Source organism: Myotis daubentonii, chromosome 15, assembly GCF_963259705.1.
Source record: "Myotis daubentonii chromosome 15, mMyoDau2.1, whole genome shotgun sequence".
Lineage (NCBI taxonomy): Eukaryota > Metazoa > Chordata > Mammalia > Chiroptera > Vespertilionidae > Myotis > Myotis daubentonii.
In genome coordinates, this window is record NC_081854.1 from 7,838,274 (window position 1) to 7,866,205 (window position 27,932).

Below are 27,932 nucleotides of genomic sequence, written 5' to 3' on the forward strand. Positions count from 1 at the left end.
GATAGAAGATATATATATAGATATATACATATATATATACAGATAGATTTCTATCTATCTATCTATCTATCTATATATCTATATCTATATCTATATCTATATCTACATCTATATCTATATCTATATCTATATCTATATCTATATGTATATACACTAAAATTTGCCATCTTGCCCTAGCGGGTTTGGCACAGTGGATAGAGCATTGGCCTGTGGACTGGGGGGTCCCGGGTTCGATTCTGGTCGGGGGCACATGCCTGGGCTGCGGGCTTGATCCCCATTGGGGAACGTGCAGGAGGCAGCCAATCAATGATTCTCTCTCATCATTGAGGTTTCTGTCTCTCTTTCACTCTCCCTTACTCTCTGAAATCAGTATACATATATCTTTAAAAAAATTGCCATACTAACTGTTCTTAAGTTTACACTTCAGTAGTGTTAAGAATATTGACATTGTTGTGCAAACATTCTCCACGACATTTTCATCCTCAAAACTGAAACACTTTAGCTATTTAACAATGACTCTTCATCTACACAAAAAGGCTGTGGGTTTTATGCCCTGTCAGGGCACTTACCTACATTGCAGACCTCAAAGTCAGAGTGATTGCAGGAGGCAGCCAATTGATGTTTCTCTCTCACACGGATGTTTCTCTTTCTCTCCCTTACCTCTCTCTCTCTCACTAAAAATCAACTTTAAAAAGTGAGCAAAGCAGATTTGACACTGCCTTCAGAGTGAACCAGGACATTCTGGGAGCCTCAGTTTCTTCATCTGTATAATGGGACAGAACACCATTACTCTGAAGTGACCTCGGGGCTGTTGTGAGGATAGGGAGGAGCTTTGGGGACCTGCATGGCCCCATTTCTGCCAGGACTAATGTCTCTTCATCATTTACTCAACCCAAGCCACACCTCCCCTCACTATTTCAGGGCAAGACAGGTTGTGCCATGATGATTCTCTCTCATCATTGATATTTCTCCCTTCCTCTCCCTTCCTCTCTGAACTAAATTATATATATTTAAAACAACTTCTAGTTTGTAAGTTATACATTCTTATTTTATTATGTACAGTCACTACCATAAAAAATATGGCATCATAATTAACTTACCAAAGTTTTAGTAAATGAACATTTCTCTCTCCTCCTAGGTAATCCTATCTAATAATAGAGAAACATGGTAATTAACCATAACTTTGCTTCCCTTCCCATTGGCTGATCAGCAAGATATGCAAATTAACTGCCAACAAAGATGGCGGCCAGCAGCCATGCAGCTGAAGTGAACATGAGGCTTGGTTGCTCCAGTGATGGAGGAAGCCAAGGTTCCCCGCCTGGTGCGGCCCAGCTCTGAGCTCCAGATGCAACAATGTTGCAATTATAGAAGCTAAACAAACCCAGAAACCTGCTTTCAGGGGGCAGCGGGCTCAGAGCTTAGAGCGCCAGTGATGGCAACAGAGTTTCAATTATAGAAGGTAAACAAACCCAGATACCTGCTTTCAGCCAGCCACGGCCTCAGAGCTGGAGCCGGCTCTCAGCTCCAGTGACAGCTATAGAAGGTAAATAAATCCCAGAATAAAAGAAAAAGAAAAAAAAAGAGGCTGGGAGCTTCAGTCGCCTGCCAGCCTGAAAACAGCCCTCAGCCCCTCACCCAGGCTGGCCAGGCACCCCAGTGGGAACCCTCACCTTGAAGGGGGTGTGACCAGCTGCAAACAGCCATCGTCCTGTCATCCAGGCTGGCCAGGCACCCAAGTGGGACCCCCACCCTGATCTGGATCACCCCTCAGGGCAAACCAGCCAGCCCCCACCCATACACCAGGCCTCTATCCTATATAGTAAAAGGGTAATATGCAAACTGACCCTAACAGCAGAAAGACTTGGAATGACTGGTCACTATGACACACACTGACCACCAGGGGGCAGATGCTCAATGCAGGAGCTGCCCTCTGGTGGTCAGTGCGCTCTCACAGTGGGGAGCTCTGCTCAGCCACAAGCCAGGCTGACGACTGCCAGGACAGCGGTGGTGGTGGGAGCCTCTCCTGCCTCCTCAGCAGCGCTAAGGATGTCTGACTGCAGCTTAGGTCTGCTCCCAGCTGGCAAGTGGACATCCCCCGAGGGCTGCCGGGCTGCCAGAGGAATGTCTGATTGCCAGCTTAGGCCCAATCCCCTGGGAGCAGGCCTAATCCAGCAAGTGGTCACCCCCGAGGGATCCCTGACTGCAAGAGGGCACAGGCCAGGCTGAGGGACCCCCTCCCTACCCCCAAGTGCACAAATTTTTGTGCACCAGGCCTCTAGTCTACACTAATAAAAGAGAAACATGCAAATTGGTGTCACTCCACTACAGCCATCAGCCAATCAGGATGGGTATGCAAATTAACCAAACATTTATGGTGGTTAATTTGCATATGCAGGTGTGGAGCAAAGACTGAAGTCAACTGAAGATTGAAGATGACTGAAGACTGAAGAGGCTTGGCTTCTCCGCTGCAGCCTGAACGAAGGCCTGGGCCCCGGGTGCCGGAGGAAACCGGTGCCAGCAGCCAAGGGATGGAAGTCCTATTGCATGAATCTCTTCATGCAACGGGCCTCTAGTATGTACATATTAGGAAATGTAAAATCCATTTACCCCACCACAGCTATTTTGGGCTTAGCTATTATTACTGTCGGGAATTTAAATCTATATTTTTATTCTACAGGCAATAATTTCCCCCATTTATTTGTTCCAAAACATCTGTATAACTTCCTCATTATTGAATTCTCTCTGCTGAGTATAAATTATAAAGTGACATTTAAAATAGTATTTGCTTTCTTCTGCTTTCCATGGTTGCTCCTGAAAAGTCAATTAAACTGCTCGGAGCGAGTCCTCATTTGCCTGCACGCTTGATCTCGGAGTACTCGGGGCTGCTGGTGGCCTCTGGGTCTCGAGGCTCCTGTGTCTTCATCTCATAAAAGCTGAGGTTGGCGTAGTAGCGCTCTTGTTGCTCCCCGGAGGGAGGGGCATCCTTGACGGGAGGCGCTTGGTCTGGAGGCCTGTCTGGCCCTAGCTTTTCTTGGGAACCCTGAGTGAAAGGGAGGGAAGGGAGTCAGAGAGGAATAAGGCAGACATGGTCCCAAGGGGAAGTTGGGCTGATGGAACAGTTTTCATTCTTCCTCATTCTACACACACGTTTATGAGCTCAACTATTCCCGTATGCATTTAACATTCTGTAATATTATACTGAGGGCCTACTAATCACGTTTCATCCTCACAGAAACCCAGCATGAATGACACTCATTATCCCCATTTACAGATGGGGAAACTGAGGTGAGGAGGGGTGAAGCAACATGCCCACAACGGGTAGAAAGTATTCGTTTTGGGGAGATGGTTCTGGCGGCCTGGCCCTATCAGAATGGTGAGGTGGGCTCAGTGGTCAGTGTGGCTGGGGCAGGAGGCTGACCATGGGTTCCGGGAAATGAAGAGAATGTCAACTTCCCGCTGTCTGTCCAGCTGACCACAGAGGAGCTCAGTGTAGACTCCTTAATGGACATGCCCAGCCGCCCCCCCACCCCGCCCCTGACACACACACACTGAATGAGAAGACACCCCATCACTCACCCAGGTGACTGTGCCCATGACAGGCTCTTCATCATTCCTGACCTTTGGTCTCCCGGCTGCTTGCCTCCTGCGGGCTTTCACTCTAAGGGGAAAAGTCAGCAGCCAGAATGGCTCAGGCACAGAAGGGCAGCTGCCTCCACTCCCTGATGGACAATAGAGGCATCCAGACCCTGAGGCCAGACTCGGACCCTCCTGACATGCAGGTGAGGACCCCGTCCCCCTGGATGCCCAGGGGTTTGGCTAAGACTGACTGTTCATTACTGAGGCCCCTCTCACACGCAGAGACTGTGCACGAGCCATCATCAGAGTAATTCATGGTCGCCAAAAAGTCCAAGCAACTCTATGTCCGTCAATAAAGGAACGGACAGATAAAATGTGCCCCATCCGTACCATAGAATATTATTTGTAAATAAAAAGCAATACAGTGCTGACACATGAACCTTGAAAATGTCATGGCCCTGGCCATTGGGTCAGTGGTTAGAGCGTCGGCCTGCACATTGAAGTTCACAGGTTCAATTCATGGCCAAGGACAGGGACTTGGGTTGCAGGTTCAATCCCCATCTCTGGTCGGGGCTTGTAGACAAGGAATCTATGAACGTGTCTCTCTGACATCGATGTTTCTCTTACTCTCTTCCTTTCTCCCTTCCACTCTCTCTAAAAATCAATGGAAAGATATTCTTGGATGAGGATTAACAAACAAAATAATTATTATAATAATTAAAGAAAATATCGTGCATAGTGAAAGAAGTCAGTCACATATAAATGTGATTCCATTTATATGAAATGTCCAGAATGGACAGGAAGCAGTTAGTGGCTGCCTAGGGCTGGAGAGGATGGAAACAAAATAACAGTTAGGGGATGTGGGTGTCTTTTGATTGTATTATTATTATTATTATTATTATTATTATTATTATTATTGCAAGCAAATGAGACATGTTTAAATTGTCTGTGGTGATGGGTGCACAGCTGTGTGAGTGAGAGAAAAACCATTGAATTGTACACTTTAAATATATGAGAATTTTACCTCCATAAAGCTGCTACCCCCTCAGCCCTCCCAAAACAGTCCCCTCTAGATGTACTCAGCTTTGCACCTCCCTGCCCCAGAGGCTCACATGCAAAAGGAGATGAGACACAAGCATAGAGACAGCAGGGCCATGGCACCAGCACCTCCGAGAGCCGCAGGAACCACTCCTGCCTGGGGCATGGCCTTCCCTGCAGAGGAGAGGGGAGTGAGACACCCACGCCCGGGCCTCGGTCTCTCCTCTTCCCATCTCCTCCCAGAATGCACTGTCTGTTTAGCCAGGAGATGTAGGCCCTGTCCTAGCAATCCCCCCTGTCCAGGCCACAGCCCCCTCCCCTCCCCAGCTCCACCTTCTCTCTGACCCACTCCTTTCTGACCTGGCAGCAGCAGGACAGAGGCGCTCTGGGCCCCGTGCACATTCCGGGCCTCACAGCTGAGTCTGAGGTCAAGGCTGAGCCCCTCATGGAGGATCAGGGAGCTGTTGGTCCAGGGCCCCTCTGAGATGGAGGTGACCGCGTGGGTGGCATTTTTGTGGTTCCCCTCCAGCAGCCCCGCCCACAGCCGCCAGCGCAGGGAGGGGGCCGGCTGGGCCCTGGAGGAGCAGCTGCAGTGCAGACCCTGGTCCTCCCAGGAGCAGGAGGGTCCCAGCAGCTGCGGGGGGTCTGTGGGGAGCGAGGAGATGGGTCAGCGGTGCCTCTAATCTCCCCAGAACCCAGCTGTCCTGCCCCCCGGGGTCTCCACACTCACAGACCACGGAGAGGCTGAGAGAGACGCTGTGGGAGCCCAGCGGGTGCCGAGCTTGGCAGGTGACCTCTCCTTCCTGTGCAGGCTCCACGCGAGGCAGCTCCAGGATCGCGGTGCTGGAGAGGGGGGTGGCGTTCGGGCCTGGGGACCCCCGGAACCAGCTCAGCTCGGCAGGGGGGTTGCTGTCAGCCTCACAGCGCAGCCTCAGGGCCTCTCCCTCCAGGATGGAAAGGGCTGTGGTTTGCAGATTCTTAAAGGCTTTGGGGAGAATGGTTATGAGAGAGAGAGAGAGAGAGAGAGAGAGAGAGAGAGAGAGAGAGAGAGAGAGGTGTGTGTGTGTGTGTGTGTGTGTGTGTGTGTAACACAGGTTAGGCACCCAGAGGTGAGGGACTTAGATGATGACTTCATCCCTGCCCTTCCCACTTCTCATCCCATTCAAACTCCCGCTCCCCGCTCTGCCCCACCAGCGCCCGATGGGGCAGGTCCCAGCCCAGAGAGGAGGGGTTCTTTCCTACCGGTGACATTTCTGAAGGAGACGCCTATGGTGAGGTTCCCTGGGGCATCTGGGATAGAAAGACAGGGCCCCACTTCAGATGGAAGTCACCCCAATCCCAAGGACGGGCGGTGGGAACCGGGAAGGAGAGGTTCTCTCTTTCTGGCTCCCTCCCCACCTACACGCAGATCCATGCATGAGTGTTATCAGGTTAGCTCAGCTCCTGTATACAGACACACACACACACACACACACACACACACACACACACACACACACACACACACCAGTCCCACTACCTCTAGGGACCCAGCCATCCCTCAAACACTCACAGGAGACGTTGAGCCGGATGGTCCTCTGTGTGGTCAACTGAGGCTGTTGGACTTGGACCTGACAGGTGAGGCTGGTGCCATGGTCCCGGGGCCTCGGGGTGAAGGTGAGCACCGAGGAGCGGAGGATTGGGGGGTTCAGCGAGTCCACAGCGGCCCCCGCCCAGGAGAAGGTGAAACGCTGTCCCCTTTCACAGGCCCCTGGCAGGCTGCAGACCAGCTCTGTGCGGCGGCCGGACTCCAACGGCTCCGGAATCTGGATGTGGGGTTTGTCTGTCAGGGAGGAAGAGGAGAGGGGGAGGTGCCTGGGACTCAGGAGCTACGGTCCCAAATTGTGATCCTGAGTGGGATTCATGCCTCAGGGCCCCTGAGCTCCCCAGGCCCTGTGTCTCTTCCCACCACACAGGGCCCACGGCCTGGACAGGGAGTGTCCAGTGTCCTGTTCCTGCTCTAACAGGGTCCTGTGTCCCTGGGTCCTTTCCTGGGCCCCTGCCGTACCTGTCACCTTCAAATCCAGCATCTTATCTTTGTAATTATATCCTTGGAACGTATATCCTTGGAAGTATCCTCTGGTATTATATTCAGGAAAGCCTCTCTCCACTCGGAAGAAGTAGCGTCCTGTGTCACTCCTCCTGGCGTCTCTGATTTTCAGGGAACAGTCGTTGGTCCTGGGGCCCGCGAGGAAGAATCGGCCTTGGGTCTCTCTCTTCACTGGTTTATCTGGGTTGCTCGAGGCCACAGGATGGTTTATGTTGTCCCCGTCCCGGTACCAGTAGGTGTAGACTTTGGTAGAGGAAGACCACGAACTCCACGGGTAGGAGAAGGAGCAGGGCACGTGGACACACAGACCCTCAAACACTGTCACCGATTCCTGCACTTGGAGCTCATAGCCTGGCTGCTGCTGCAGGGACCCTGGGATGGGGACAGAGGCTCAGTGGCAGCCCCTGTGGATCCCCCTCCTGCCCAGCCCCCCTCCCTCAGCCACTCACCCCCCCCACAGCAGGGGCAGCAGCAGCAGGGGCACCATGTCTGCCTCTGGCAGGTCAGAGGGGGTCCTGGTCCCTGTGTCAGGGAGGGAAGTGCTCAGCTCGGGGGTGGAGCCTAGGACACCCCAACAGGAAGCCCTGGGGGAGAGACTGTGGCCAGGCTGGAAGGGGAACTTGGCCGCCATAGGACGTGACAGGTGGATGATGGGTGTTGTCTGAGAACTCATCCTGTCTCCCCTCCCACTCAACCCTGCCGGTGGACATGCTGAGGCCCCCAGAGGTTGCGAGGCGTGTCCAGATGTGAATCTGAAAGTAATCACCTTGCAGATGATGTGTAAGTGGAGAGAGGGGTCACCCAGGGGGCCACAGGGGTCAGAGCTGGACTCTGGGGGAGACCCACCCTTGAGCTGAAACCACTGATGGGTCTGGAAAAGGATAACTTTACATTTTCTTTAGACAACTCCAGTGCTGGCAAGAGAAAAAGGAATTTAGACTCAACTCCAGTTGGGGGGTGGAACCCCAGCGAAAACTTGAGCATTCAAGCCCTTTGCTCTGAGAGCTTTGTAGGGAATTGGAAAGCACACGTGTGGATCTTCCAGGGTCTGGGGGACCTGGGACAGTGACAGCACACAGGCCCCATCAGAAGGCGATGTGTGAAGGGAGATCTCACCCCATTCGGAGGGACCCAGAGGCAGGGCCTCAGCACAGCAGCAAATTCGCCACCTACAGCCCAGGAATCTCCACCTTCAGGCCCCTCACGTGTTCCCTCCCTTTCCAAAGCCTATCAAGTGCTCGAGTGATGTGTGGACATAACCTGCAATCCTACTGCTCTTTTATGAAAGAAAGAAACTTGATCAATGTTTTCCCAAATATGGCAGTGATGTGAAACTTCAGACATCCCCAGTAACAAATTGTGTGATTGAAAGAAACGTTTCTTTAATTGTACAGGAGAAAAAGAAATGTCAGTCTTCCGTGCTGAAGGGAACACTGAATTCTCTCTCTATTCTGTATATTACCTATATATATAAAAGGCTAATATGCAAAGTGTCCCCTTAGGAGTTTGACGGGGAGACTGGGAGTTTGATCACTTGCAATGATGTGCACTGACCACCAGGGGTGACATGAAATCAAGGAAGGCCCCAGCCAGCAGCAGGAAGGCCCTAACCTCCCCAATCAACTCTGATCACTGGCCAGGCCTAGGGACCCTACCCGTGCAGGAATTTCATGTGTCAGGCCTCTAGTATAAATATAATATTCTAGTAATTAATACTTAATATAATATTAACATTTATTATTATGTGATAGAATTAATCTCCTATAAAGAGGCATTCAAAGAGTATCAGTTAAAAACTGTGGAGGCTGGATAGGTGGATCAGTTGGATGGAGCGTCATCCCTTACACCAGAAAGTTGTGGATTCAATTCCTGGTCACAGCACATACCTAGGTTGCAGGTCCCATCCCCTGTATGGGCATGTAGGAGGCAACCGATTGATGTTACTCTCTCTCTCTCTCTCTCTCTCTCTCTCTCTCTCTCTCTCTCTTTCCCCTCCCTTCCTCACTCTCTAAAATAAATAAACATATCCTCAATTGAGGATTTAAAAAAGGCCGGGGAGGGTTGGGGGGGGCGGGAAGGGGGGTAAGAGATCAACTGAAGGACTTGTATGCATGCATATAAGCATAACCAATGGACATAAGACACTGGGGGGTAGGGGAGGCCAGGAGATTGTTAAGGGCGGGAAAAAAAGGATTCATATGTAATAGTCTTTGTAATACTTTAAGCAATAAAACAATTTTTAAAAAATTAGGAAAAATTTGTAGAGAACATGCCTTATGCCAGTGTGCCAGATGGGTACGACACACGTCTAAGAAAAATAATCTGTACTTTTTTTCATTTGTCTTATATTTTGGGCTTAAACATTTTTGCCTTTGTGACTTGATGCAATATGTTTTCTCATGTTAGAAAAATCCATGTGTAGCAGATTTTCTATTTTTTTTTTTTGAAGCAATGATTTTGACATCTGTATCAATATCAGGCTGCACAAACCTGCGTTTGCCCCTGCCTTGGGTGCAGGTGAAAAGGAGGGAACCAGCTCCTCCCACCCCCTATTCAGACTCCTTGCATATTACAGTGAAGACTGTCTAGTGCAAGCAGAGGACTAAAGAAAAGCATGACTGTGCCCCAACAATTCCTATCACTGAACGGTCTAGCAAATCTCAATCTGAGATATACAAAGACAAGAAATAATAAGTGTTGGCAAGAATGTTCAGAAAGGGGAACCCTCTTGCACTGTTGCTGGGAATGTAAATTTGGGCAGCCACTATGTACATCAGTATGGCAGTTCCTCAAAAATTATAAATAAAGCTGCCACATGACCCAGCAACACCACTTCTGTGTATTTATTTAGAGGAAATAAAAACACTAACTTGAAAAGACACATGCATCCCTATGTTCATTGCAGCAGCATCTACAATATGTGGAAGCAACCTCAGTGCCCATCAATCCATGAATGGACAAAGAAAGTGTGCTCTATATACAGTGGGATGTTATTGTGCTATAAAAAGGACTTCATGCCATTTGGGTCAACAAATGGACCACGAGGGCATTGTACTAAATGAAGTAAATCAGAAAGAGAAAGACAAGCACAGTATGGTCTCACTTATATGTAGACACATTGAAAAAATCAAACTCAGAGATACAGTGAACTGATTGATCATTACTGGAGGCAGAGCCTGTGGGGTGGGCAAAATGAATGAGTGTGGTCAATGGTACAAACTTCCAGTAATAAATGATTAAATCATGAGCATGGTGACTGTAGTTAATAATAATGGGTACTGCCCCGCTGGTGTGGCTCATTACTTAAGCATCAACCTATGAACTAGGAGGTCATAGTTCGATTCCTGGTCAGGGCACATGCCCAGGTTGTGGGCTCGATCCCTAGTAGGGAGCTTGCAGGAGGCAGCCGATCAATGATTCTCATCACTGATGTTTCTATCTCTCCCTCTCACTTCCTCTTTGAAATAAATAAAACTATTTTTTAAAATAATAATAATAGTGGATATCAATACTATTAGCTATAATGATGCAGTTAATAGTACTGTGTTGTATATTTGAAAATTTCTAAAAGAGTATATTGCTAAGAGAGATGTACATAAAAATATAATATACCCTTTCTCACTGGAAGAAATTATAAATCTGTTTAGGAGACATTAAAGATACAAATAAATAGACAATATGCATGTTAATGGGTATAACAACAATCCTATCTAATAATAGACAAACATGGTAATTAACCATACCTCCGACACGCTTCCCATTGGCTAATCAGGGTGATATGCAAATTAACTGCCAACCAAGATGGGGGCCGGCAGCCAGGCAGCTGAAGTGAACAGGAGGCTTGCTTGCTCCAGTGATAGAGGAAGCCAAGGTTCCCCACCTACCACTGCCGGCCCCTGAGCTTGCACTCTAAGAAACAGTGTTGCAAATATAGAAGCTAAACAGGCTCCAGAAACCTGCTTTCAGCCAGCCGGGCTTCAGCCAGTAGGAGCACAACAGTGTTTCAATTATAGAACCCAAACAAACGCAGATCCCTGCTTTCAGCAACTGAGGTCTCAGAGCTGGAGCCAAGCCTCAGAGCTAAAGCCGGCTCTCAGCTCCAGTGACAGCCATAGAAGGTAAATAAATCCCAGAATTAAAAAAAAAAGAAAAAAAGAAGCAGTTGGGAGCTTCAGTCTCCCGTCAGCCTGAAAACAGCCCTCAGCCCCTCACCCAGACTGGCCAGGCACCCCAGTGGGGACCCCCACCCTGAAGGAGGTGTGACCAGCTGCAAACAGCCATCATCCCCTCATCCAGGCTGGCCAGGCACCCCAGTGGGGACCCCGAACCTGAAGCAACAAGATGGCGGCTAATTTGCATACTGAAGGCAGGCGGCAGCAGGCAAGGCTGTCTGTGGTCTGGGACCCAGATCCGTGACCTGGCGTGTGGGGGGCACCGCGGGAGGCTGTCCGCTGTCCCAGAACCCGGATCTGTGACTCTGCCAGGCGGGGGGCAGTGCTTGAGGCTGTCCACAGGACCAAGACACGGATCTGTGACCCTGCCAGGTGGGGGGCAGTGCTTGAGGCTGTCCACAGGACCAAGACACGGATCTGTGACCCTGCCAGGCGGGGGGCAGCACTTAAGGCTGTCTGCGGTCCAGGGACCCGGATCCGTGACTCTTCCTGGCGGGGCGGCAGCTCGCACAGGTGAGGATCGGCCGGGGTTGGGCAGCGTAGGACGCCTGGCTTCTGCCCAGCCCCAGTCACTCTGGGCAGGTGAGCAGGGCAGAGAACCTCTGGACAGGGGAGGCAGGCCGGTGGAGGGCGGCCTGTACTCCCCACATGGCAGTGGTGACAGCTGTGAGTACGCCAAGCGGAGCCTGCAGGCTGAGCTGAAGTAGCGCCTGCAGGCCATCAGAGCCCAGGAGTGGCTGTGCAAGATCTGCCTCCTGGTCCAGAAGGTGCAGGATCACAGGGACAGCCACCGTGGCGGGCCAGACTGATGTCCTCCTGGCCGCACCACGGGGGTTTGCGGATCTGCAAAGCCAAAGGCCTCCAGTGTGCACATCCCCCCCTGGCATGCAAACATCCCTCACCACACTGTCACCCTCCCACGCCTGCAACAGTTGCAAACCAAGGCGTTCACAAGTTCCCCCCACCTCTCCACCGCACTTCCATCAACCAAGCATGCCTAACACCCCCACAGGATGTGCACACATCCCCTCTGATGCGCTCATGTCCTTTGGAGAGTGTCTGGGTGTTCCGGGTGCTGAGGGTGGGCGCCTGTGGGATGACAGTGAGAGGGCGGAGTGGTGATGCCCTGTTCCCACGGAGGCCAGTGCAGCTACGAGATCACCACTGGGGGGTTAATGCAGGTGCTGAGGCAGGAGCAGGTGCAGACTGACACACATGGTGGGCGTCGGCGGCCCTCGCTGAGGTGCCTTCGGTCAGCGTTCAAGATCAAGAACCCAGAGGCGGAGAGGAATTCCATCCTCTCAGTGAAACAGAGGGATAGTCGGGGCGACTGTAGAGGAGGAATGTGCACTTTGGGTACAAGCACCCATGAGCGAAGGCTGCCCTGACTGAGCCTCGCTTGCTTGGGGCCTAGCGCACTCCTGCTGGGCAGCGGGTGATAGGACGTGCTTTTCCGAATTAATGAGAGAAAACGTTGATTCTCCTGCTGCCAACGAAGATAGAAAGTGAAGTGGGGAGACATGTGGAGAGTGAGCGAGGTTCCCTGTCTGGGGGTTCCAAATCTGCTGTTGGTTTCTTTCACCGCTGACTAGAGATATACAAGGCATCCCCCCAAAATGTATACACACTTTGAATACCCACTAATTCCAATGGTTTTAAGCATAAGAAAGAAACAACAATGGAGCTGTTATCTGTTCAAAGTGTGGGCACAAACAGGTAGTTGGACATTCCCTGAGGGGTCTCAGATTGGAGAGGGTGAAGGCTAAACTGAGGGGTCCCTCCCCCTCCCCAACCCAGTGCATGAATTTCGTGCACCGGGCTACTAGTCTATATATATAAAAGCCAAGGAACCAGAACAGTGGAATGATCAGAACATTGGAACGATCGGTCGCTATGAGGCACACTGAAGTGGCAAACCGGCCCGTTGGGGTCCCTGATTGGCCCCCCAACCTCTCATAGCCTCTGCCCCTGGACAGCCCTGCCCCCAATCGTCCCCCCACCCTGATTGGGGATAGGGCTGGTGACCAACCTCCTGCATCCCCTCCCCGCTGCCCGCCCGGCCCCGATGGACCCCACCATGCACAAATTCATGCACTGGGCCTCTAGTATTATATAAAAGTCTAGCCTACCCAAATTAATCTGCAGAGTTAAAGCAACATGTCACCAATCTCCCAGGTGACTATTGTGGAACTTGGTACCGCTATTGTAAATTTATATTGAAGTAAATTTTTTCAAATTCAGCCAAGGCAATCATGAAGAACAATGTATGATGACTGGCTCCATAAGACATCAAGACATTAAAATGTTATAGAAAAGAAGACGGTGCTGTATTAATACTGGGTTAGACCACTAGACCACGGAACATAACAGAGCACCTAGCAATACCATAGACCTAACCCACAGGAAACGCCATGCACGATCGAGGGGCTGATGCACAGAAGTGACGAGAAGATAAACTTTTCAATAATGTGTGTGGGCACCAAGGGATCCGAATGCAGTGGGATGAGATTGCACCTTTGGCTCCAACGATGCACTGAAACCCAGGGCAGATGAAGAAGAGCTATGATTTTACCAAAGACAAGTCAGTGGAACTCTTAGAAGGTAATATTGTGGTATATCTCCAAGAACTTAAGGTAGGCAAGGCTCCCTGAACAAGACATAAAACAGCACTATTTAGAAAGAGAAACATGGACAATCAGGACTATGTTACAATTCAGGAGTCTTCATAAAAGGCGACATAGGTAGTGCTAAATCATCAGCCATCAGGTGAGAGAAGAATTTCACAACACATGCAAGCATCAGAGTGTCGGTCTCCAGAATACAATAAGAATTTCTACAGATACACGAGAAAACGAAATACAGAAAAATGGGCTCAGTTGAGCTGCACCTCATAAAAGAGAAAACAACCAGCTGGTAAACAAATGAAAAGCAGCTCCATGTCATTAACAACAGGAAAGCGCTCGTTAAAACCACAATAAGATGGTATTACACTGGCTCCAAGTGGACGAACAATATAGTGTCTGAAAGCACCCAGTGCCACTGACAGTGTGGGCCGACGGTTGTTGAAATGTAAGTTGGTACCAGTGCTTCAGAGAAAACTAGCATCTCCTACTACACTGAGGACAGTCACACCATACCCAGCAATTCCGCTCCTACACTTCCATCCTGGATCAAAGCCACACTGCATGGGAGCCAATGGCCACTTGGGGCAGGTGACCCCTTGAAGGGTGGCTGTAAGGGGCTAGATGATGAGTCATAAAGGTAAAACACACACTGAACTTTGAGGACTTACCACAAGAAAATGAATGTAGCCCTAACTGGTTTGGCTCAGTGGATAGAGAGTTGGCCTACGGACTCAAGGGTCCCAGGTTCAATTCCAGTCAAGGGCATGTACCTTGGTTGCGGGCACATCCCCAGTAGGGAGTGTGCAGGAGGCAGCTGATGGATGTTTCTCTCTCATCAATGTTTCTAACTCTCTATCCCTCTCCCTTCTGCTCTGTAAAAAAAATCAATAAAATATATTTTTAAAAATAATTTAAAAAAAGAAAAAAGAAAATGAATGTAAAATATCTATTTTGGTATTCTGAGACCAATTCCATTGCGGGTGGCATGAGGAATTTCTCCCACACCATCAAGCAATTCAACTACTCAATTTTGACACTACCTACCCGAATGTAGCATCAGATGCCACATGTTTACGGCTAAATTCTTAACCTGCTCTCCTCCTTAATCCCATGTCAGGTGCTAATCTCAAGTCCAGGTTATCACCTGTGCTTCTGACCAACAGGCTATAAGTCAGAGGTTTCCAAGATCTCCTCCCCTTTGGGTTTATTAATTTTCCAGAACAGCTCACAGGGAATATGTAAATATTAGGAAATGTGAAATCCATTTCCCCCATACAACCACTTTGGGCATAGCTGTTATTATGGTCAGGAATTTAAAAACTTTTTTCCTAGAGGAAATGTTGGTTGTTGTCTTGTTGTTTTTTTCCTTTTTGAAAAGCCAATCAGATCTTCAAATTTACTCAGTTGAATTTTTGTTATTTAACACATTTTTACTGAATTTATTGGGGTGACATTAGTTTGTAAAACCATACAGGTTTCAAGTGTGTAATTCAACAAAACGTCATCTGCACACTGCATCGCGTGACCATCACCCCAAACAAAGTCTCTTTCAATCGCCATTTCCCCCTTATTTGCCCACCTCCACCTAGCCCCCATTCCCCTTTCCCTCTGGCTATCACCAGACTGCCCCAGTTACTTGTTCCAAAATATCTCTATTACTTTCTTATTTTTGAATTATCTCTACTGCACAAAATTTATAAAGTGATATTTAAAGATAGTATTTGTTTTCTTCTGCTTTCCATCCTCACTACTGATCATTAAATTATACTGCTCTTCTTTTTAATGTAATCAGTCTTTTCCTCTGCTGTTCAGATTTCCTCCTTGTCTTTGGTTTTCTTTGACTTACACTGATCCTCATACAACCTCACTGTGGGAGTGGTCTCCTTTGAAACTCCCCACCTTGGGCAAAGCCAGCTTTGGCTTTCATTTCCAGGCCACAAAGGCCACAGACCCAAAGGTCTCATGATTAGTCTGGGCAAATGCCAGTGGGAATTTTGGATTTTTTGGGGGGGCGGGGGGAGGAATAGATATTCTGCCTAATTTCTGGATTCAAGCTTTTTCTAAAATTCTAACCTAATAACGTTCCATTTCATTTTATTTTCCCTTATTTTATACATTTATAATAAGGTATTTTATTTTTTATATTCACATCCCCTCCCAAGGATTTTGCTATTTCCAGCAAAAGTCTGGAATAGAATGATGTAACCTGTTACTACCAAAAGAAGAGTCACAATTAAACTTCTACCACACTGAGAACGGGGTTTGTGTAGTGGATGGGGGGCGACCAGTGCCCTTCTAGTCCCACACTGTGAATGTCCACTTCTTTCCTCAGGGTCACTTTCTAACATTTAGGAAATAACTTATCTGGGTTTGGTGTTTGTTTTGTTCACTGGGGCAGTAACCTGGGTCTATACTGCTTGTGGCCACCAGAGCCAGTGTTGTGGCTGGACCAGCCCTTGTGGTTCTTGCTGTGATTATAGGACACGTGTCATCAACAACCACACAGGAAGTTGGAAAAAACAAGTTCCCCATAGTGGCTCCCACAGCCCTTTTCTGCAGTTGTGATTTGATTTCCACAATTTCTGTTACCCATGGTCAGGTCTGAAAATGAAACATTTCAGAAATAAACAATTCATAAGTTTTAAATTTCTCAGTGTTCTGAATAGTATGACGAATCTCACACTGTGCCAGTCTGTCCTGCTCAGAGGTGAACCATGCCTACTTTGCCCAGTGTCTCCACGCTGTATACACTACCCACTTATTAGTCACTTAGAAGCCGTCTAGGTTATCAAATCAACTGTCCTGGTGCCATGGTGCTTGTGTTAAAGTCACCCTTATAGTAGCTTAAGGCCACGTCACAATGCCTAAGTCATTCACCTCCCTTCAGTCCATCATGGGGGCACTCGGTGTCATCTCATATCAGCGCAGGCAGGAGGTGAGTACAGAATCAGGAAATATTTTGAGAGAAGGAGAGACCACATTCACATAATCATCAGTACAGTACGTATGTTATAATTCTTCTATTATATTATTCATTATTATTGCTCATCTCTAATTTATACATCAAAATTTATTGTGTGTGTGTAGGGGAAATGATCGTCCTATATAATAAAAGGCTAATATGCAACATTTCCCCTCAACCAGGAGTTTGACCAGGTGGTGGGGCCGGCCGGCCAACACCCACGGCCCCTCTATCCCGCCGGGCCAGCCAGATTGGCCCCAATTGGGGCAGGCCGGTGGGACCCCACCCATGCACGAATTCGTGCACCAGGTCTCTAGTACTGTATATAAGGTTTGGTACTATCTGTGGTTTAAAACATCCACTCGGGTCTTGGGACATGTCTCCCGTGAAGAAGCAGGACAACTGTACTTACAAGTCCTGGAGGACACACAACACACCCAGGCCCACTCAGCAAGGTCACAGGTAGAGAAACAGAGAGGACCTAGTGTTCAGCCTCTATTGGGGAGGAGAGTGGGGTGCCCAGGATTTTGCAGGTTCTCTCTTGGTGAATTTAAAACTGAAGAGCAGGAATTAAAATTCAAAGAAGGAAAAGCAGACTAGTGCAAGCACTCAGTTATGTAGGTCACCCACAAATTTCTAAAAGGGAACTTCATGGGCGGAACAGCCTGGCTCTTCATTCAGATGAATGCCTTTGACATGGGAGCGATCCATAGTTTAGCGTCACCCACTTATGATAAAGAGCTTATTCTTAGGTGCCCATGCTGTAGCACTGAATTTTTGGCTGTGTTGTATGTATCAGCTCTTTCTTCAGTCCACCCTCTCAACCCACGTCCCTCCAAGAACTCACGTTTGGAGGACAGAATGGTGTTTGCCAGATGCAAGCAAGGACGCATGCTCTCCAGGAGAGTGATCTGATATTGCAAAGACTTTCATGGAAGATTGAAGGAACAAAAGCCACGAGGAAAGAGTGAGTGAGTAGATCAATGCCAGGGGAAGGTGCCTGTGATGTATTGTCTAAAGCCAGGGAGTCGGGAAGGGGTGTGTGTAGGAGAGAGTCCGGGTCACCCCTCTGGTTTGTCCTAAAGGGCCACCGAGACAGGAATCGGGAGGGCCTGTGGGAGGCGCTCTCGCACCCCCTGCAGCGCTGAGAGCCCTACAGGAAACACTCTATGGTTACAGCAGAGCTCTATGGTCCTTTCAGCCCCGCCCCTTAACTTCCGCTTCCCCTCGGTAAAATGGGCTTCCTTCCTGCTTCTTCCCAGCGGTGTGCATGCAGGTGGCTCGCAGTAATTGTGTGGAGGGCGTGGCAAACTTTTCTTCTTCCCCGAATAAGTCCTTTTTTGTGATGAAATACCTGGTCAGCTCTGGTTACGGCGCACGGGCTGTTGGGAAGATTCCTGTGGGGCCCTTCAGTGGGACAGAGAAGGGCTGATGGGCAGGAGGTGCTGGGAGAATGAGCAGGTAAAGTGAGGCGAGATGACCGCGGAGAGACGACAAGATGCCTTATCATGAGCCGAACGCCAGGTCGGGAGGCTTTGAAGAGTCTGGGATGGAAAATGACACCAGCAAGCGTCCCCCTCTCCACTGGGCCCGGTCACCTCCGGCTTGAGGAGAACTTGCCAGCAGGACCTTCCTGTTTAAAAATAAAAATAAAAAGGGAGAGCAGCCAGCCCTGAGCACTCGCCACGTGACCTCTGTTGGTTCATTTGCGTGTGTTAACTTCTTCAACGCTCACGACCAGCTCTGAGTAGGCTGCATGGTCCCTGCTGTACACAATGGGAAATTGAGGAACAGAAACGCATGAGTCACTTGATGACAGTGCCTTCGGATGTGCTGAAGCCAGCATTTATTTGTGAAAACGTGAGAAGCCAAGATGTCCAGCCCCCACCGTGGGAGTCCGAAGGGGAAACTCACAGGAAGTCGTGGGGGAAGCTGTTGCCTCGGTGGGCACACAGCCCGGTGGCTGGTGGGGGGCTTGGTGTTGGTGTTGGTCATCATGGTGGGTGATTGGGAGGAAGAGCTGCACCTGGAACAAGGTGGAGCCAATTGTCAACCATGTTGAATCTGGTTTGATAGTTGTTCACGGCAGGAGGGTTAGTCATTCCTTTCTGCCTGGTTATTTTTTATGTGTTCCATGTTAACAGTGACAGTCCCTATTTTACCATCTATTTTCTTAAACACGTTGATGACAGAGTCCATGCCTGAATATATTGGATATATTCCAGGTATCTAATAATTATCGATGCTATTGTCAATGGCATCTTTTACAACATCCTAATTTTTGCTTATTGCTGTGACGTAGGCATGCATTTGATGTTTTTCTAATTTGATTTTGTCTCTAGAAACCCCACTAACTCGCTTATTAACTCCCCAAATATATCCATATATACTTGGGGATATTTCTATATATTAAATCATTTATGAAAAAAAAAAAACTTTGTTTTCAATTTTCAAGGCTATATTCTTATTGCCTTTCTAGGACCCAATGCTGCTGCATTAGGTGTGGTATTTGCTGGAGACACCCTCTATCTCGTTAGAGAAATTCTGTGTAGTGGGCTGTGAGTTTTATCATGAACGCATTTGAAATCACCCAGTCCTCATTGTTTTACTTGTTGAGATTTAATCAGTCAAGGGCCAGTGAGAAACAACAGAAGCCCCACTATGTATTTCAGCAGCGGGAATTTAATGTAAGGAATGGAGCAGAAAGGGAACACAGTTTGGATGTCCTAACTCTAATCAAAGTACCCAGCCTGAGTCTATAGGTATACTAGAGGTCCAGTGCATGAATCTGTGCACTGGTGGGGTCTAGCCCGCCCACCCCAATGGGGGTCGACTGGTGGAGGGGCCAGCCAGGGTGAGGGGCTGCAGGCCATTTTCCAACTGGCCCCAACCCCACATCAGAGTTTGTGGGACCGCTGGGGGGCTGGGTCAGTCAGGGCGAGGAGCCACAGTCATTCTAGTCATTCAACTGTTTGGTCGCTGGGCTTTTATTATATAGGATAATTGAGATATAATTGACCTATAACTTTTTGCTAGTTCCAAATTGTGAAGGGCCCACCACAAGCTAATATCCACCACCACATAGTGTTACACACTTTTTTTTCCTTATGATGAGAACTTGTAACAATTTTCCTCTTAGCAATTTTCAGATATTCAACACAGTATTATTAACTATATTACTATAGTTCATAATGTCAACACATACTATTATTAGCTACAGTCACCATGCTGTATATTATGTTCTCATGAATTAACTATTTTATAACTGAAAATGTTGGCCTTTTCCTACCCCAACCCCCTCTGCCTCTGGCAGCCACCAGAGTATTCTCTGTATGTATGAGTTTGATTTTTTCAAACTTTCCACACATAAGTGAGATCATATGGTGTTTATCTTTGTCTGATTTACTTCACTTATAATGCCTTCATGGTCATCCACGTTGTTGCAAATGGCAGGTTTTCCTTTTTATGACAGAATAATATTCCATTGTACATGTACCATTTCTTCACCCACTCATTTATGGATGGGCACTGAGGATGCTTCTGCATCTTGGCTATTGCAGAAGATGCCAAAGTGAACATGGGTGTACATACGTCTCTTCAAGTTTGTCTTTTCATTTCTCCCAAATAATTACCCAGAAGGGGTGTTGCTGGGTCCTGTGGCAGCTCTATTTATAAATTTTGAGGAACTGCCATACTGATTTACTAGTAAGTAGTGGCTGCCCCAATTTACATTCCCACAGTGCAAGGGGGTTCCCCTTTCTGAACATTCTTCCCAACACTTATTATTTCTTGTCTTTTTATATCCCAGCTTGAAATTTGCTACATGGTTCAGTGATAGGAATTGTGGGGCACAACTATGGAAATCCTGCTTTCTTTAGTCCTCTGTTTGCACTGGACAATCTTCATTGTAATACGTGAGGAGTCTCGGTGGGTGGTCATTGTAATACATGGTGGGTGGAGCTGGTTGCCTCTTCTTTTTTAAAAAAATATATTTTATTGGTTTTTTGCAGAGAGGAAGGGAGAGGGATAGAGAGCTAAAACATCGATGAGAGAGAAACATCGATCAGCTGCCTCCTGCACACCCCCCACTGGGGATGTGCCCGCAACCAAGGTACATGCCCTTGACCAGAATCGAACCCGGGATCCTTGAGTCTGCAGGCTGATGCTCTCTATCCACTGAGCCAAACCAGTCAGGGCTGGTTACCTCTTGTTTGCACCCGAGGCAGGGGAAGACCTGGTTTTGTGGAGCGTGATAGTTGTACAAATGTTGAGATCACTGCTGCAAAACTAATACACAATGTGGAGCACATGAATTTTTCTGACATGAGAACACACATCATGTCACAAAAGCTACAATTCTGAAAACCAAAAATAAGACAATTCCGAAAAATTACAGACCTTTTTTATTAGCAGTATGGCATACCTTTCTACAACACCTGCATAACACACTCCCCACATTTTTTTTAAATATATTTTATTGATTTTTTACAGAGAGGAAGGGAGAGAGATAGAGAGCTAGAAACATCGATGAGAGAGAAACATCGATCAGCTGCCTCCTGCACACCCCCTACTGGGGGATGTGCCCGCAACCCAGGTACATGCCCTTGACCGGAATCGAACCTGGGACCTTTCAGTCCGCAGGCCGACGCTCTATCCACTGAGCCAAACCGGTTTCGGCCCCACATTTTTTTTGACCGATACTCTTTGATGGACTCTTTATAGGACAATAATCCTGTCATATACTAATATGTGTTAATATCATACTAAGAAACATTATTAATTGTTATAATAGTATATGTATATAGTATAGAGAATAGAAAGAGAATTCTGTGTGTTCTCAGCATGGTTGAGAGAAATTTCTTTTTCTTCTGTACAGTTTAAGGAACTTATTTCAATTGCACAACTTGTCACTGGGAATGTCTGAAGTGTTTCACATCATTGTCACATTTGGGAAAACATTGATCAAGTTTCTTTCATAAAAGAGCAGTAGGATTGCAGGTTATGTCCACACATCACTCGAGCCCCTGCTGGGCTTTGAAAAGGGACGGAGCAGGTGAGGGGCCCTGAAGGTGGAGCTTCCTGAGCTGTAAGGTGGCAAATTTGCTGTCGTGAGGAGATCCAACCTCTGAGGCTCCCCCTGAAGGGGTGCGATCTGCCTTCACACATCCCGTTCTGACGGGGCCTGTGCGCTGTCGCTGTCCCTCAGACCCTGGGAGACCCACATATGTGCTTCCCATGTGCCCCGAAAGGCGTCAGCTTTCCCCCTGCGTTCCACCCTCCATAAGTTGAGTCTTAATTCCTTATTTTCAGCATTTGAATGATGTGAAGAAATTTTAAAATTACCCTTTTACACAATTGTTACAGCCGGAGGGTGGGTCCCTCTGAGTCACCAGGACCAGTGATGACCACTGGGGGACCACCCTCTCGACTTACACCTCATCTGTAAGGGGGTCACTTTCAGATTCACATCTGGACAGGCCTCTGAACCTCTGGGGCCTCAGTATATTTAGTGCAGGGTCAGGAGGGGGGAGAGGAGATAGGAAGATTCCTCAGCCACTACGCCTCCCAACTACTGTCGAGGTCAAGTTCCCCTTCCAGGACTATCCACAGTCTCTCCCCCTGGGCTTCCTGTTGGGGCGTCCTCAGCTCCACCCAGAGCTGGCACTTCCCTCCCTGACACAGGGACCTGGACCTGCTCTGTGCTGAGAGAGGCAGACATGGTGCCCCTGTTGCTGCTGCTCCTGCTGTGGGGGGGTGAGTGGGCCCAGGGAGGGGGGGTGAGGAAGTGGGAGAGGGATGGGGCTGCCTCTGAGCCTCTGTGTCCCCCTCCCAGAATCTCTGGAGGAGCAGCCAGGCTTTGAACTCCGAGTGCAGGAATCCGTGATGGTGCAGGAGGGTCTGTGCGTCCACGTGCCCTGCTCCTTCTCCTACCCCTGGAATTCATGGTCTTCCTCTAGTGAACTCTACACCTACTGGTACTGGAAAGAGGACAGCATATGGTACAGTCCACCTGTGGCCTCAAATGACCCAAATAAACCAACAAAGAGGGAGACCCAAGGCCGATTCCTCCTCCCAGACGCCAGGAACAACTGTTCCCTGCACATCAGAGATGCCAGGAGGAGTGACACAGGAATATACATCTTCCGAATGGAGAGAGGAAGTGTGAAATATAATTACCAAGACAAGATGCTGAATTTGCAGGTGACAGGTAAGGCAGGGGCCCCGGAGAGAACTCTGAGATGGGGAACTCTTGGAGGGAATCTGAGTTTGAATGGGATCAGACTTGGGAAGGGCAAGGACTAAAATTATCACGCTTCCTCGCTTACATCCTGTTGGTGGGTGCCTGTACCTGAGTTACCCCTCCCCCTCCTCCTCTCCCTCTCCTGTCTTCATTTCTCTACCCAAAGACCTCAAGATTGTGCAGGCCACTTCCCTTTCCATCCTGGAGGGAGAGGCCCTGAGGCTGCTCTGTGAGGCTGACAGCAACCCCCCTGCCGAACTGAGCTGGTTCCAGGGGACCCCAGGCCTGAATGCCACCCCCCTCTCCAGCACCACGATCCTAGAGCTGCCTCCTGTGGGGCCTGCACAGGAACAGGACACTGGGCACTCCCTGATCCAGGCCTTGGGCCCTGGGTGGTCAGAAGAGACAAGGGCCTGGGTGAGCTCAGCCTAAGGCAGGGCCTCTCTCAGGGACCCACTCCCTGGAGCTCAGGCACCTGCCTTTCTCCTGCAGCCCTGACAGAGAAACCCCACATCCGGATAAGGGAGTCCCTGGAGTCCGGCCGCCCCACACAGCTGGCCTGCAGCCTGCCAGGGGCCTGTGAAGGGGGACGACCTCTCACCTTCTCCTGGGAGGGAGCTGCTGTGGACTCGCTGGACCCCCAGAACCGCAGCTCCTCGGTGCTCACCTTCACCCCGAGGCCCCGGGACCATGGCACCAGCCTCACCTGTCAGGTGAAACGGGAATGGCCTCGGTTGACCTCACAGAGAACCATCCGGCTCAATGTGTCCTGTGAGTGTTGGAGGGGGGGCTTGGTCTGTGTGGATATGGGCACTGGCGTGTGTGTGTGTGTGTGTGTGTGTGTGTGTGTGTGTGCAGGAGGCTGAGCTAACCTGAGAACACTCATGAATGGATCTGCCTGTGGGTGGGGGGGCCAGAAGGACAGCTCTCCCCCCTTCCCAGTTCCCTCCTTGGAGTTAGGGGTGTCCTCCATCCCACTCCTCCCCTCTGAACTGGGGCCATATTTTTCTATCCCAGATGCCCCACAGAACCTCACCATAGGCATCACCTTCAGAAACACCACTGCGAGGCCTGGCCAGTGTGGCTCAGAAGTTGAGCTTCGACCCAGGAACCAAGAGGTCACAGGTTAGAATCTGAGGCAGGGCACATGCCTGGGTGGCGGGCTCTATCCCCAGTCGGAGGCTTGCAGGAGGCAGCCTATTGATAATGTTTCTCATCCATCTTTCCATCTCTCTATCCTCTCCCTTCATCTCTCTCTCTCTCTCTAAAAATCAATAAAAACATATCTTTTAAAAGAAATGTCACAGATAGGAAAGAACCGCGCCTCTCTGGGCTGGGACCTGCCCCTCCGGACCATAGTGGAGCAGAGGGGGGAGTCTGAGTGTGAATGGGATCAGACTGGGGAAGGGCAAGGACTAAAATTATCACACTTCCTCGTTGGCGGTGCCTGTACCTGAGTTCCCCCTCCCCCTCCCCCTCCTCCTCTTCCTCTGCCTCCCCTTGTCTTCATTTCTCTCCCAAAGACCTCGAGATTGTGCAGGCCACTTCCCTTTCCATCCTGGAGGGAGAGGCCCTGAGGCTGCTCTGTGAGGCTGACAGCAACCCCCCTGCCGAGCTGAGCTGGTTCCGGGGGTCCCCAGGCCTGAACGCCACCCCCCTCTCCAGCACCGCGATCCTGGAGCTGCCTCGCGTGGGGCCTGCACAGGAAGGAGAGTTCACCTGCCAAGCTCGGCACCCGCTGGGCTCCCACAGCGTCTCTCTCAGCCTCTCCGTGGCCTGTGAGTGGGGAGACCCCGGGGGGCAGGACAGCTGGGTTCTGGGGAGATTAGAGGCACCGCTGACCCCTCTCCTCGCTCCCCACAGACCCCCCGCAGCTGCTGGGACCCTCCTGCTCCTGGGAGGACCAGGGTCTGCACTGCAGCTGCTCCTCCAGGGCCCAGCCGGCCCCCTCCCTGCGCTGGCGGCTGGGGGCGGGGCTGCTGGAGGGGAACCATGGCAACGCGTCCCACGTGGTCACCTCCAGCTCAGAGGGGCCCTGGACCAACAGCTCCCTGAGCATCAGCCAGGGGCTCAGTGAGGGACTCAGACTCAGCTGCGAGGCCTGGAATGTGCACGGGGCCCAGAGCGCCTCTGTCCTGCTGCTGCCAGGTCAGGCCTGCTGGGGGCAGAGGCCACAGAGAAAGGAGTGGGTCAGAGAGGGTGGGGTTGGGGGAGGGGGCTGTGGCCTGGACAGGGGGGATTGCTAGGACAGGGCCTGCATCTCCTGCCTGAACTGAACCGACAGCGGGTTCTGGGAGGAGGGGGAAGAGGAGAGACTGAGTCCCGCGAGTGGGTGTCTCACGCCCCACTCCTCTGCAGGGAAGGCGGTTCTCCAGGCGGGAGTGGCTCCTGCGGCTCTCGTAGTTGCTGGAGCCCTGGCCCTGCTGTCCCTGTGCTTGTGTCTCCTCTCCTTTTGCAGGTGAGCCTCTGGGGCAGGGAGGTGCAGGGAGCTGTGTAGTAGGGAGCGCCCTGAGATGTCACTGAATTTCACAAAAACAGACCTTAGTACATCCAGAGGGGACATTTCTGTGGGGAGAGGGAGCGGCCGCTTTTTCATGGTGACATTTCCATGTATTTAAAGTGCACAGTTCAGTGACCCTAGTTCCGTCACAGAGCTGTACACCCAACACCACAATCAATTTAAGAATTTTTTTTCATTCGCCCCAAATGAAAACATAGAAACGCTAGCCCCGGCAGGCGTTGCTCAGTGGGTAAGTGTCAAACTGTGACCGAAGGATCCCGGGTTGATTTCTGATCAAGGGCAGAACCTGGGTTGCAGGTTGGGTCCCTGGCCGTGGTCGGGGAACGTGCAGGAGGCAACCAATTCATGTGTCTCTCTCACATCAATGTTTCTTTCTATTTCTCTTTTCCACCCCCTCCCATCCCTCCCTCACTTCTGTTTTCTCTAAAAATCAATGGGAAAAATATCCTCAGGTGAGGATTAACAAAATAAAATAAAAATACAAACTCCATATCCATTCATTGTCATCCACCTCCATCCTTCCCCAGCCCCACGCAACCACTATTTCTTGTTTCTCCGGATTTGCCCATTCTGACATTTCATAGAAATGCAATTATAAAATACATGTTTTTTATGACTGACTTCTTTCATGTAGCCTGAGATTTTCAAGGTTCATGTGTCAGCGCTGCATTGCTTTTTATTTACAAATGTATTCCATGGTTTGAATGGGGCACATTTTATTTGTCTGTTCATTCATTGGACATTGGGTTGCTTGGGCTTTTTGGCTGCCATGAATTACTCCGGTGATGGCTCGTGCACAGTCTCTGCGTGTGAGAGGGGCCTTGGTGATGCACATTCAGTCCTGGCCAAACCCCTGGGCATCCAGGGAACGGGGTCCTCACCTGCACGTCAGGAGGGTCCGAGTCTGGCCTCAGGGCCTGGATGCCTTTGTTGTCCCCACAGGAGGCAAGCAACCAGGAGACCAAAGGTCACGAATGATGAAGAGCCTGTCATGGGCACAGTCACCTGGGTGAGTGACGGGGTGTCTCCTCATGCGGGTTAGGGGGCCTGGGCATGTCCATTCAAGGAGGCCACACTGAGCTCCTGAGCAGCTCCCCACACCCGCTCCTCTGTGGTCAGCTGGACAGGCAGCTGGGAGTCGACTCCCCGCCTTGGTCTCCCAAAGCCCAAGGTCAGCCTCCTGCCTCAGGCCTGCTGATCACTGAGCCCACCTCACCGCTCTGATAGGCCCAGGCTGCCAGAACCATCTCCCCCAAACTGTTACTTTCTACCCATTGTGGGCATGTTACTTCACCTCTCCTCACCTCGGTTTCCCCATCTGTAAATGGGGATAAGAGTATCATCCTGACTGCGTGTCTGTGAGGATGAAATGTGATGAGAGGCCCTCCATATGGTCTAATCGGTTGTAGTATTCCAGAATTTTAACTGAAGGGGCAAATAGTTGAGTTTCTGAGACAGGTGTGTGGAATAAGAGGATGACTGGAAAACTGTTCCTTCAGCCCAACTTCCCCTCGGGACCATGCTGTCTTATTCTTCTCTGACTCCCTACTCTCCTCCACTCAGGGCTCCAAGCGAAAACTTGGGCTAGACAAGCCCCCAAACCGAGGGCTGCCCACAGAGGACCCCCCTCTGTCAGAGGAACACTGGGAGGTCTACTACGGCAACCTCAGCTTCCATGGGATGAAGCCACGGGAACCTGAGGACCCGGAGGCCACCAGCAGCATCAACGAGTACTCAGAGATCTAGGAGACAAGCACATGAGGACTCGCTCAGAGCCCGGTCCTGGCCAGAGTATCGCAGCCCCTCGGGGGGGAAGAAGTCAGGGACTCATCGCTGAAGCATGAGGAGGCCTTGTGGCACAATTAACATTAACTACTGTATGAGCAGCGCAGAAAGAAGACAGGTGATGGGATTACAGAGATGTGGTCTCAAACGCAGGCTTCAGCACATCCCAAGGCAGCGGTCACCAACTGGTGGTCCATGAGGTCCGAAAGGTTGGCGACCGCCATCAAGGCAGTGTCTTCACGTGGTGATTCCATCATGTCTCTGTTGCTCAGTGTCCCTCTGTGCAGAGGGCATGCATTGTGCTCAAAGCTGGTTGTTGCAGTAAATAAATCAGCACATGGACATCAACCAACAGAGGTTCCGTCACAGACGTGCGCCCAGCACTGGCTGGTCTCTTGTTGAACAGGAAGGTCCTACTGGCAAGTGTTCCTGAAGCCAGGGGTGAGCGGGCACCGTGGACAGGGTGACAGCTTATTTGTGTCATTTTCCATCCTGGAACGCTTCAAAGCCTCCCCAAGGATAGGCCACCCTCCTGACTTGGAATTTGGTTCATGAAATAGTTTCTTACCACTTCTCTGGGGTCATCTGGCCTCACTTTTACCTGTTCATTCTCCCAGCACCTCCTGACCGCCAGGCCCTCCCTTGTCCCATTTAAGGGCCCCCCGGGGACATTGCCAACAGTTTGGGGACCATACCCAAAGCTGACCAGGTACTGCATCACCAAACATGGTACAGGGTTCCAGGGCAGGATGAATAGGGAAACAGACGGGAAAGTTAAAGGAGGCCAGACAGTGTGGGCAATTTGCAGCCAGCTTGTAACTAACAAGCCATCATATTCTCCAGCCAAAGACACTTGAGAGAAAGTGGTTAAAAACTTCCTAAAGAGAGCATGCAGGAAGGGAAGGGAAAGGGGGAAAGGAAGAA

At 50.0% G+C, this 27,932-nt stretch overlaps 2 protein-coding genes across 5 annotated transcripts in view; one reads left to right on the forward strand and one right to left on the reverse strand.

Moving 5' to 3' along the window:
* Positions 1 to 2,568: 2,568 nt before the first annotated feature.
* The window catches only part of LOC132216194 (sialic acid-binding Ig-like lectin 5), a 46,532-nt gene continuing 21,168 nt past the window's right edge, over positions 2,569 to 27,932 (reverse strand). Inside the window, exons 2-9 of one of the 3 annotated variants that reach the window (XM_059665338.1) lie at positions 6,662 to 7,075; positions 6,167 to 6,436; positions 5,857 to 5,904; positions 5,345 to 5,599; positions 4,975 to 5,259; positions 4,689 to 4,788; positions 3,577 to 3,658; positions 2,569 to 3,040 (exon numbers count right to left, since the gene is read on the reverse strand). In XM_059665338.1, coding sequence (XP_059521321.1) covers positions 2,846 to 3,040; positions 3,577 to 3,658; positions 4,689 to 4,788; positions 4,975 to 5,259; positions 5,345 to 5,599; positions 5,857 to 5,904; positions 6,167 to 6,436; positions 6,662 to 7,075 — 1,649 coding nt within the window. In that variant the 3' untranslated portion in view covers positions 2,569 to 2,845. The remainder of the gene's footprint in view (positions 3,041 to 3,576; positions 3,659 to 4,688; positions 4,789 to 4,974; positions 5,260 to 5,344; positions 5,600 to 5,856; positions 5,905 to 6,166; positions 6,437 to 6,661; positions 7,076 to 27,932) is intronic. The other 2 variants (XM_059665340.1, XM_059665339.1) reach the window with 2 other exon arrangements.
* LOC132216192 (sialic acid-binding Ig-like lectin 5) lies at positions 22,076 to 27,360 on the forward strand. Of its 2 annotated transcripts, XM_059665336.1 has the most exons (9): positions 22,076 to 22,215; positions 22,295 to 22,669; positions 23,195 to 23,473; positions 23,720 to 23,827; positions 24,226 to 24,480; positions 24,566 to 24,850; positions 25,061 to 25,160; positions 26,166 to 26,232; positions 26,787 to 27,360. In XM_059665336.1, the coding sequence occupies exons 1-9, from the start codon at positions 22,179 to 22,181 to the stop codon at positions 26,967 to 26,969; spliced, it is 1,689 nt and encodes a 562-aa protein (XP_059521319.1). In that variant the 5' UTR covers positions 22,076 to 22,178; the 3' UTR covers positions 26,970 to 27,360. The 2 variants fall into 2 exon arrangements, with proteins under 2 accessions (XP_059521319.1, XP_059521320.1); XM_059665337.1 differs by lacking the exon at positions 23,720 to 23,827 and having other exon boundaries at positions 22,079 to 22,215.

Excerpts from the sequence above, each read along its gene's own strand:
- LOC132216192 (XM_059665336.1), top strand. The coding sequence starts at position 22,179 with ATGGTGCCCCTGTTGCTGCTGCTCCTGCTGTGGGGGG. Across the intron at positions 23,474-23,719 it reads CATCCGGCTCAATGTGTCCT|ATGCCCCACAGAACCTCACC; the intron begins GTGAGTGTTGGA and ends TTTCTATCCCAG. Across the intron at positions 26,233-26,786 it reads TCATGGGCACAGTCACCTGG|GGCTCCAAGCGAAAACTTGG; the intron begins GTGAGTGACGGG and ends TCCTCCACTCAG.